The 12,061-nt window shown below is 37.5% G+C and overlaps 1 protein-coding gene across 1 annotated transcript in view; it reads right to left on the bottom strand.

The window, feature by feature from the left end:
• Positions 1–12,061, bottom strand: part of FHOD1 (formin homology 2 domain containing 1) — a 387,262-nt gene that overhangs the window by 50,024 nt on the left and 325,177 nt on the right. Inside the window, exons 19-20 of the mRNA XM_053719455.1 lie at positions 10,068–10,187; positions 7,993–8,154 (exon numbers count right to left, since the gene is read on the bottom strand). Of these exons, the coding sequence (XP_053575430.1) occupies positions 7,993–8,154; positions 10,068–10,187 (282 nt within the window). The remainder of the gene's footprint in view (positions 1–7,992; positions 8,155–10,067; positions 10,188–12,061) is intronic.

The raw sequence follows: 12,061 nt of genomic DNA, 5'->3' as shown, positions 1-12,061 counted from the left end.
TACCTTATTGTATGTCATTTATGTTCCATTAAAGCAGTTTTACACTATGTTTGCTTTTCTGGTTCTCTTCATATGACACCAACTCTGGAATTGGAAGTTACTACTTACTAAAGAGAGCACGAGGACTTTTGGAGGATTCTACTATCCATATTCCAAGATACAGAAGTCTGCATTCTGGGAGATCCAGTGGATGATTCTATCTTTTCTACAGGGAGTGCCTTATTCTGTTTTGAAAGTGCTACATTCTTACCTCATGTGATTGAGGTTCATTCAAGTAAGTGCACATCTAATAGGGGATTAAAATCTGAAGACTCTATCCTCTACATTTGATGCACTCCTGATTACCTCTGATTGTTTAGGATTTTTTGATATAGCTTATGGACATTTGTAACTTAATACTGCATTATATTATTTATTTTATTTTATTTTATTTTTAACTATGCATTGCCATAATATTTTACTATAAACTGTATAAATTTTATATATATTTTTATATTTTTATATATTTACTTATTATATATATTATATATTTTTAGTTTGAGTGGTCTGCGCCACCCTGTCCCTTTCTTTTTATGTTTCTTTTTTGAGGAGTGATAGGTCTCCTCTATTCCTTTTGGGTTTTGGCAGCTGGACACTACCTACTAAAAATATATATACCTCTATGAGGTGCTGGGTATAGAATATATACCTGGTGGCATTGCTTTATTTGACAGTGAGCGCCTGGGAGTGATTCAGTGGATTCTTTCTACTGGTTCATTTATCTTTTGTCTCTATATATATATATATATATATATAAATAAAAATAAATAAAAACACAAGTAGAGATAGGTGCACTCCCACTAACAAGCTTCATATGCAATCTAGCTTGGGGAATATAATTTTATCTTAACATTGTAAATAATGGAAAACAATTATATATTTAACAAAGTAAATATTTTGCCATCCCAAAAGTATATTGAAAAATAAGAGGTAAGGCTCACCCATAATTAAAATAAGCAGCCACTTTTGGACCACCCGGTCTACATGTACAAAAGTGGGATAAATCAAAAGTAAGTCAGAAGGCCACTTTTGGACCCAAACATATATCAATAAGATCCTATATATTGAAGAATCTATGTGCACACAAAAATAAACATTATGCAAGATGTCCACTAAGCTATCCATAACATATCTTAACATTTAACATCATGTGGGTCCACTGATGGATGGATAACAATTGCAGATCTTGTCTATAACTCGCGCCCTTTGTCACAATATGAGACTAAGAGACTAGATTCATGTATACAGAGAGAAAACATTAGCAAGACTATCTATAGCAAGAATTAACATTTAACACCATGTGAGTCCCCTTATAGCAAACCTGTCCTTAGGTCTCCCCAACAGGCCAGGTTTTCTGGATAACCTTGGATGAGAGCAGGTAAAATAATCAGGTTTACTAATCAGCTGATTGTTTCACCTGTGCTCTAGTTCAGATATCCTCAAAATGTGTCCTGTTAGGGAGGCCTGAGGACAGGTTTGGAAACCAGTGCCTTATAGGATAGGCAGTAGGATATGTGAGACATGTTTTCAAAATAAAAGTAATATATGCAAGAATATAACTATATAATTTGTAGTTGCCTGTATGATATATGAACTATAGATTAGCAGCTAAATGCTAAAGTGCTGGTATAAAGAGTATGTCACGTACAAGCCAATGGGATATAGTGTTACAGGATAAGGTAGTAAGACATGTATAGTGTTGTCTCAGAGAGGGTAACAGGGATTAAAGACACACCTATCATATTATAATATTAGTTATTAAACTCTCCTCTAAAGGTATTTTTGTAATTCAAGGATATGCACCTCAACCCCATCAATAAAAGGCTCAGCCGAAACACTGCCTAGAAATCGGTAATAATTAGCACAGAGAAACTGTTAAGCATATAATACTAGATTAAAAGAGAAACTAGATGATCATTTGCACAATATAGGTAGATTAACAACCCAGGAAGAAATATAGAACAGCCACTTTAAGTCCATTAACAATGACACACACTAAACTGCAATTACATGGAAACATAGATATTGATGGCAGATAAGAGCCATAGGCCCAGCAAGTCTGCCTGATATTACCTAACAGTATAAACTTATCTAGTTCGTAGGATAGCCTTATGCTTGTCCCAGGCATTTTTTAAAGTCCCCCACAGTGTTTGTCATTACTAACTCTTGAAGAAGTTTATTCCATAAATCAATCACTCTTTCTGTAAAGAAGTGCTTCCTCAAATTACTGCTGAATCTACTACCCTTCAGCTTGAGATCAGGACCTCTTGTTCTTGAATTTTCTATTTTATGTAAAATACCCACAGCCTCAGTTTTACTAGGCCCTTTAACGTACTTGAAAGTTGCTATCATATGACCTCTTTCCCTTCTCTCCTTTAAGCTATACATATTTAGGTCATTGAGCCTATCCTGGTAAGTTTTATTTTTAGACCATGTACCATTTTAGTAGCCCTCCTTTGCACAGATTTAAGTTTGTTAATATCCTTCTGAAGATATGGCCTCCAGAATTGCACACAATACTCAAGATGTGGCCTAACTAATGCTTTATAAAGTGGCATAAGAACCTTACTATTTCTGTTGCAAATACCCCTACCAATACATCCATGCATTCGGCAGGCCTTACTTGCTGCTGTACTACATTGTTTACTAAATTTTAAATCGTCTAAAATAATAATTCCCAAAGTCCTGTTCCTCATTTGTAACAGTCAGCAAAGTGTCATTGAGTCTGTAATTAAAATTTGAATTTTTTTTCCCTAAATGCATTATTTTACACTTTGCTGTGTTAAACTTTAGATCCCAGTCATTTGTCCAATCCTCCAATTGTTGTATATCACTTCTCATTTTGTCTATCCCCCCCTGCAACATCCACTCTGTTACAAATTTTGTATCATCTGCAAACAGACATACTTTCCCCTGTAGCCCTGATATCATAGATAAATATGTTAAACAAAACAGGCCCTAGAACTAACCCCTTAGGAACACCACTAGTAGCAGCCCCCTCTGTTGAATGTACTCCATTTACTAAGACACTTTCGGCTAGATTACGAGTTTTGCGTTAGAGGCTATGCAGTGCTAACGAGCAATTTTGTCTCACCGCTGGTATTACGAGTTTTCTGAAACCCGTCGTTAAAAGACAAGAAGTGATCGTTGAGCAAAATTTTGCTCATTACCGAACTCCAATACCAGCGCTGCTTAAGTCAGCGGTGAGCTGGTGTAACGTGCTCGTGCACGATTTCCCCATAGGAATCAACGGGGAGAGCCGGCTGAAAAAAAAGTCTACCACCTGCCAAAAAGCAGCGTAAAACTCCCTAACGCAGCCCCATTGATTCCTATGGGGAAATAAAAGTTATGTCTACACCTAACACCCTAACATGAACCCCGAGTCTAAACGCCCCTAATCTTACACTTATTAACCCCTAATCTGCCGCCCCCCGACATCGCCGCCACTTACATTATACTTATTAACCCCTAATTTGCCTCTCCGGACACCGCCGCCACCTACATTATAGTTATGAACCCCTAATCTGCTGCCCCCAACATCGCCGACACCTACATTATATTTATTAACCCCTAATCTGCCGGCCCCAACATTGCCGCCACCTACCTACATTTATTAACCCCTAATCTGCCGCCCCCAACGTCGCCGCCGCTATACTAAATATATTAACCCCTAAACCTAAGTCTAACCCTAACCCTAACACACACTAACTTAAATATAATTACAATACATCTAAATAAAGTTACTATAATTAATTACATTATTCCTATTTAAAACTAAATACTTACCTATAAAATAAACCCTAAGCTAGCTACAATATAACTAATAGTTACATTGTATCTAGCTTAGGGTTTATTTTTATTTTACAGGCAACTTTGTATTTATTTTAATAAGGTAGAATAGTTATTAAATAGTTATTAACTATTTAATAACTACCTAGTTAAAATAAATACAAAAGTACCTGTAAAATAAATCCTAACCTAAGTTACAATTACACCTAACACTACACTATAATTAAATAACTTAACTAAATTAAATACAATTACCTAAATTAAATTAAATTAGCTAAAGTACAAAAACAAACAAACACTAAATTACAGAAAATAATAAACAAATTACAGATATTTAAACTAATTACACCTAATCTAATAGCCCTATTAAAATAAACAAAGCCCCCCAAAATAAAAAAAAACCCTAGCCTAAACTAAACTACCAATAACCCTTAAAAGGGCCTTTTGCGGGGCATTGCCCCAAAGTAATCAGCTCTTTTACCTGTAAAAAAAAAAATACAAACAACCCCCCCCCAACAGTAAAACCCACCACCCACACAACCAACCCCCCCCCCCCAAATAAAAACCTATCTAAAAAAACCTAAGCTCCCCATTGCCCTGAAAAGTGCATTTGGATGGGCATTGCCCTTAAAAGGGCAGTTAGCTCTTTTGCTGCCCAAAGTCCCTAACCTAAAAATAAAACCCACCCAATACACCCTTAAAAAAACCTAACACTAACCCCCTGAAGATCGACTTACCGGGAGACGTCTTCATCCAAGCCGGGCGAAGTGGTCCTCCAGACGGGCAGAAGTCTTCATCCAAGCCGGGCAGAAGTGGTCCTCCAGACAGGCAGAAGTCTTCATCCAGACGGCATCTTCTATCTTCATCCATCCGGCGTGGAGCGGGTCCATCTTCAAGATATCTGACGCGGAGCATCCTCTTCATCCGACGACTAACACAGAATGAAGGTACCTTTAAGTGACGTCATCCAAGATGGCGTCCCTTAGATTCCGATTGGCTGATAGAATTCTATCAGCCAATCGGAATTAAGGTAGAAAAAATCCTATTGGCTGATGCAATCAGCCAATAGGATTGAGCTTGCATTCTATTGGCTGATTGGAGCAGCCAATAGAATGCGAGCTCAATTCTATTGGCTGATTCTACCTTCATTCCGATTAGCTGATGGATGAAGATAGAAGATGCCGTCTGGATGAAGACCTGCCCGTCTGGAGGACCACTTCTGCCCGGCTTGGATGAAGACTTCTGCCCGTCTGGAGGACCACTTCGCCCAGCTTGGATGAAGACGTCTCCCGGTAAGTCGATCTTCAGGGGGTTAGTGTTAGGTTTTTTTAAGGGTGTATTGGGTGGGTTTTATTTATCTTGTTTTTTTACACTTCGTCCCATTCCCTCTTCAAGCTGTCCCACTTTACAGATGCAAATATAAATTATTCTGAAAACCAAACGATTCCAAAATCCAAACCTATTCCGGTCCCCGAAATTGAAACAGTTTTCAATTCATATCTTTTCCACAAAAATGAATACATATATAAATCAAATGCCTACATGCTTAAATGCTGCTATTTTATATAAAATACTTAAAAAAAAACATTTCAAAACATTTGTTTTATATTTGTTCAGCTTGTCCCCATTGCTGCTGCTTTCTTATGCAAATTAGCAGCAAGTAATCCAAAGGCAAGTAATGATTTTACAGACTTATTCTCCCTGAGTATTACATTCATGTATACTAGTTTTACCTATCATGTTGTGCCCCTTTAAATTCATATTACTGCAATGTTAGATCTGGTTTGGATCAAGCAAAGATCACAAGCAGTAAAAAGCTTTGAAATCAGAAGGCTTGAAAAGGCAGAAACCACCGGATTAAGAAGAAAAAAAAATAATCAATGCCAGCGAGATAATATCAAGACCTTTAAGGTTAATAATAAACAGACCAGCAGTGCCCATATTTAGATGCAAAAACATATGCAGAGCTAGTGAACAAACATAAAACAATTCTAATCCACGTGATTATATAAACTTTAGTGAGCAATACTTTAGTAAGAGATACAGAATAACAGTAATGAGCCAGGCATGGAGAAGCAATACAGTTTCCAGCTTTAGCGGTAGACATTAGTCAAGTGGATGTAAATGATGCAAGTTGCAAATATGACTTGGTAAATAGGTAATAGGAAACCGTAAAATGAATTGGTATAACTTCACACAACCAAATGCTGGACATAAATAGCTTGAAATGGTTATTGTCTCAGCAAAAATGTCCTAAGGTAGGAAAACAGTATAAATCAATCAATATTTATAAACATTTTGCTGGAAGAACAAAATACTAATAACAGAACAATGTCTACAATATCATAGCCCCGTAGTACAAATGAGGTAGTCCATTAAACGTCAATACACTTTCACTTGTTAGAGGTGCCGGTCTCCTGATCACGTTTATATACTACAAATAGAGAATAAAGTGTCTCCTTAAAGGAACACTGAACCCAATTTTTTTCTTTTGTGATTCAGTTAGAGCATGCAATTTAAAGCAACTTTCTAATTTACTCCTATTATCAATTTTTCTTCATTCTCTTGCTATCTTGATTTGAAAAAGAAGGCATCTAAGCTATTTTTTGGTTCAGGCCTGGACAGCACTTGTTTATTGGTTGTTGAATTTATCACCAATCAGCAAGAACAACCCAGGTTGTTCACCAAAAATGGGACGGCATCTAAACTTACATTCTTGCTTTTCAAATAAAGATACCAAGAGAATGAAGAAAATTTGATAAGAGTAAACACATCCGTACTCACTATTCAGTGATGGATAATGTGCTCTAACAAACTGCAACCTCTTTTTCAAAATTCACAATACACTTATTTAACTCACAGTAATATATATTAAACTATAGGCAAACGCAAGGCCTACTCTAATACGCACAACCACAGCTAAGCTAGAAGTAGTACAATTATTGCTGCTGAAACTAGTGTTCAATGCATAGCAGAATCTGGAAGTCCCAGAGAGATTGAGATACCTTCCATAGAAAGTAATGAAGCACTCTAGAATACAGAATTAACCAGAGAACACCAGAGGCTGATATAAAGTCTCAGTTTGCACCAAATACAAGTTTAACTGAAATTATTTTACTACAATTTAAACTTGCTTTTGCCTATAGTTTAGTATATTTTACTTTTCTGTCAGTTAAATAAGTGTATTGTGAATTTTGTAAAAGAAGGTTGGCAAATACTTACAGTTACCACTGGAACTATACAGCGGTCGTTGGAGCACAATTTCCAGCACTGAATAGTGAGTATGGTCGTGTTTTTTTGCCGTGTTTCACATACCTGCACTTCCTTCTCCATTTGCAGTATATAAAGTAGATCAGGAGAGCAACACTTCTAACAACAAAAAATGTACTGACTACCTCATTTGTACCATGGGGTTCTGCTATTGTAGACATTGTTCTGTTAAAGTGATGGTAAATCCTAGCATTTTTGAAATGCTAGGATTTACCAGTTCAACAAATAAAGGCAACTTTCAGTCATGAAGTATAAAACTACTTTCTGCTGAAAGTTCCTTTAATTGCCTGTAGCATATGCCGCACTGAGCGGGCAGAATGCTATTTTTTCCAGTGAAGTGATCTTAGCCAATAGCGTGCAAGCTATCCGGCATCACGTCAGCTGGCCCGCACGGCTATTGACTAAGTGGTGAAAACATCACCTCATTGATAAATAGCGTTCTGCTGCGGGGGGCCTGAGGAGCTCAGCGCGGCATACGCTACAGACAAATAAAGGAACTTTCAGCATAAAGTATTTTATACTTCATGACTGAAAGTCCCCTTTATTTGTTGCACTGGTAAATCCTAGCGTTTAAAAAACGCTTGGATTTACCATCACTTTATTTGTTATGTTTTAACTTCCATTAAAGTGTTTAACAATATTAACTGATACTTGTTTTCCCCCTCTGACACACTTCAGCCATTGTTAGGCGCACTACCAAGAGCATTGTTAGATTTTGTATTTATTTCTGGATAAGGGGATCCTTTACATTAGTGGTGCTTGTGTATTATATCAAGCGCTTTTATCCTTTTATTTCTTCCTAAGGTAGGAAAACCCTGGTCTAAACAAATATTTCAAGGTGATGCCAACCTGCTACTCAGGTGTAAAGAAATTAATGTCTATACAGTCACTTACTTTTGATGATCTTGTGATTGCAGCTACTTCAGAGTACAGGTCAGAGGTATCAGAGAATTTTTCAGTGACAATATTACACATATGGTGTAGCAGGGACTGTCTGTGCACTGTGTCCTTCACCTCTGTAACCTTCTCCAGGTAACTAAGGTCAAATCCTTTGGCCTAAAAATAAATAAGCAGAATATATTAGTTTGCATTAATGGATTGCTTCTGTAGTAATGTCAGCTAAATGGGCAGTGATGAGTAAATGAGCAGTATAAATCATTTCTGTGGTATTTTCATGATTTATTCTCCTGCAGTCAAAAACTGAAAATTCTGCGCAAGAGATATTAGCGCTCCACTTTGTAATACTATTGCACGCTAATGTGCACTGATATTACAAGTTGAGCACAATGTGAACGCAACCTCGCGTTCGCATTGCTAGGAAGCGAACTGCTCACGAAAATGCACTTCCATAGGCTCCAATGGGAGCCTCGTTCTGATGCCATCTCTGACTGCATCAGAAACTAAGCGCAGCAAAGGCGGTAAGTATATATTTACTGAGAACACACAGTTCCCATAGAACGCAATGTAAAGGCACTTTTCAGTATAATTTTTTTTCTAACACCCCACTCCCAACAACTTTAAAGCCCCAAAACTGCCTAGTGCAGTTTTTTTTTATTTTATTTTTATTTAAAATATAAAAACTATAATGTCCTCTATTTTGAGGGCATTTTGGACACTTTTAGAAAATTAACCAGAGTGCCAATTGCTACAGCGAGCTCACAGTAGCAATAACCAGCTGCCTGTAATGGCTGGTTATTTATCGCGTGTCTACAAACTGCAAATTTGCCCGTTTGTGGGTGCATGATAATTTAGCGCTCCACTTGTTATCTAGCCCTAAATGATTTTTCTTAGGTTTACTGTCCCCTTAAATTTCCCCTTATCTATCTTTCCTGCTGGGGACAATTATGGGCAGATATTAAAAAAGGCAATAAAGAGACTGTCCAAACAAGACTGTATGGAATATAGGATCATCTAAAAGTTTCCACAGCATTGTTTACACAAACAAAAAAAGTAATAGGTACTTTTATAGAACCTAAACTTTAACAATTACATTTTCAATATTTTATCAACTCATAACTATAAAAAATATATCTATATATGGCTAAGCTATGCTTTGAAAACATCATTATGTCTAGCATGTACAGTATTTACTGTTTTACATTACTTTTCTAAAAAGGTACAGTCTACTCCAGAATTGTTATTGTTTAAAAAGATAATCACTTTATTATCCATTCCCCAGTTTTGAATAACCAACATGGTTATAATATACTTTTTAACTCTGTGATTACCTTGTAGCTAAGCCTCTGCAGACTGCCCCCTTATTTCAGTTCTTTTGACAGACTTGCATTTTAACCAATCAGTGCCTTCTCATAAGTCCAAGTGCATGAGCACAATCTTAACTATATGGCATACATGAACCAACACCCTTTAGCTGTGAAAACTGTCAAATGCATTCAGATAAGAGACGTCCTCTTCAAGGTCTTAGAAATTTGCATATGAGCCTACCTAGGATTAGCTTTCAAATAAGAATACCAAGAGAAAAAAGCAAATATGATGATGATAAAAATAAATTGGAAAGTTTTATAAAATGACATGCCCTATCTGAGTCATGAAAGTTTAATTGTGACTAGACTGTCCCTTTAACTGTAGACTACCTGGATTTGTTAATGGAGTAGACCAGGCTTGCCACTACCATTATGTTAGTGGAAATGTCATTGTTTGGTAGTATTTTATGTTACAATCTCTGCTGAGGCCAGGAAGAGACAGATATGCAGCAGGGTTAGGCTTATGAAGCCTGCAGTGAGCACTTCCAATTCTCAGAACTGATAATCCCACAATTTTCAGACTTAAATGAAACATGGGAAAAAATAAAAGTATGTGCAATGTTGATTTTTTTTTTGCTGCACATAATAAAACATTTTATATTATAATTGCAAAGTGTTTTATGTCTATCCAGGGAGGTGATGCCTCATTTGGAACTTTAATTGTTGACCCTTAGGAGTGAGCTTACTTACGGCAAACAAACTTACATTAGATGCATTCAAGAAATTCCCAACAGCCAGAAGCGCAGACAGGATGACTTTAAAGGTTTTGTTCTTTGACAGCTGCTCCATTCCCAGTTTTAAGTCAAACAGGGGCTCAGCAACTTCCTAAAATAAGAATAGGACGACTATTAGGGTTATTCTTAATGTGATTATTTTTTTTGTTTGGGGGGAGGGTTATATCATAACGTCAAAAAAGTAAATTTATGCTTACCTGATAAATTGATTTCTTCTATGATACGACGAGTCCACGGATTCATCCTTTACTTGTGGGATATTATCCTCCTGCTAACAGGAAGTGGCAAAGAGCACCACAGCAGAGCTGTCTATATAGCTCCTCCCTTGACTCCACCCCCCAGTCATTCGACCGAAGGTACAGGAAGAAAAAGGAGAAACTAAAAGGTGCAGAGGTGACTGAAGTTTTAAATAAAAAAAATATAATCCGTCTTAAATTGACAGGGCGGGCCGTGGACTCGTCGTATCATAGAAGAAATCAATTTATCAGGTAAGCATAAATTTACTTTTCTTCTATAAGATACGACGAGTCCACGGATTCATCCTTTACTTGTGGGATACAATACCAAAGCTACAGGACACGGATGAACGGGAGGGACAAGACAGATGCCTAAACAGAAGGCACCACTGCTTGAAGAACTTTTCTCCCAAAAATAGCCTCAGAAGAAGCAAAGGTATCAAATTTGTAAAATTTGGAAAAGGTATGAAGTGAAGACCAAGTCGCAGCCTTACAAATCTGTTCAACAGAAGCATAATTTTTAAAAGCCCATGTGGAAGCCACCGCTCTAGTAGAGTGAGCTGTAATTCTTTCAGGAGGCTGCTGTCCAGCAGTCTCGTACGCCAAACGGATGATGCTTTTCAGCCAAAAAGAAAGAGAGGTAGCCGTAGCTTTTTGACCTCTACGTTTTCCAGAATAGACAACAAACAGAGAAGATGTTTGACGGAAATCTTTGGTCGCTTGCAAGTAAAACTTCAAAGCACGAACCACGTCCAAGTTGTGCAACAGACGCTCCTTCTTAGAGGAAGGATTATGACACAGGGAAGGAACAACAATTTCCTGATTAATATTCTTATTAGTAACAACCTTAGGAAGGAATCCAGGTTTGGTACGCAAAACCACCTTATCAGAATGGAAAACAAGATAAGGCGAGTCGCATTGCAATGCAGATAGTAAAGAAACTCTTCGAGCCGAAGAGATAGCAACTAAAAACAGAACTTTCCAAGATAGAAGCTTAATATCTATGGAATGCATAGGTTCAAACGGAACCCCTTGAAGAACTTTAAGAACTAAATTCAAACTCCATGGCGGAGCAACAGGTTTAAACACAGGCTTAATTCTAACCAAAGCCTGACAAAACGACTGAACGTCTGGAACATCTGCCAGACGCTTGTGCAGTAAAATTGACAAAGCAGATATCTGTCCCTTTCTAGCTGATAACCCTTTCTCCAATCCTTCTTGAAGAAAAGACAAAATCTTAGGAATCCTGATCTTACTCCATGAGTAGCCTTTGTATTCACACCAATAAAGATATTTACGCCATATCTTATGGTAAATTTTCCTAGTGACAGGTTTTCGAGCCTGAATCAAGGTATCTATGACCGACTCAGAGAATCCCCGCTTAGATAAAATCAAGCGTTCAATTTCCAGGCAGTCAGCCGCATAGAAACTAGATTTGGATGCTGGAACGGACCTTGAATCAGAAGGTCCTGTCTCAGAGGCAGTGTCCACGGTGTTAGAGATGACATTTCCACCAGGTCTGCATACAAAGTCCTGCGTGGCCATGCAGTTGCTATCAAAATCACCGAAGCCCTCTACTGTTTGATTCTGGCAATCAGACGAGGAAGGAGAGGAAATGATGGAAACACATAAGCCAGGTTGAACGACCAAGGTACTGCTAGAGCATCTATCAGTACTGCTTGGGGATCCCTTGATTTGGACCCGTAACAAGGAAGTTTGGCATTCTGAC

Source organism: Bombina bombina, chromosome 1 (genome assembly GCF_027579735.1).
Source record: "Bombina bombina isolate aBomBom1 chromosome 1, aBomBom1.pri, whole genome shotgun sequence".
Classification (NCBI taxonomy): domain Eukaryota; kingdom Metazoa; phylum Chordata; class Amphibia; order Anura; family Bombinatoridae; genus Bombina; species Bombina bombina.
The sequence above is the reverse complement of the archived record's forward strand: the minus strand, read 5'-3'. Positions and strand labels throughout refer to the sequence as shown.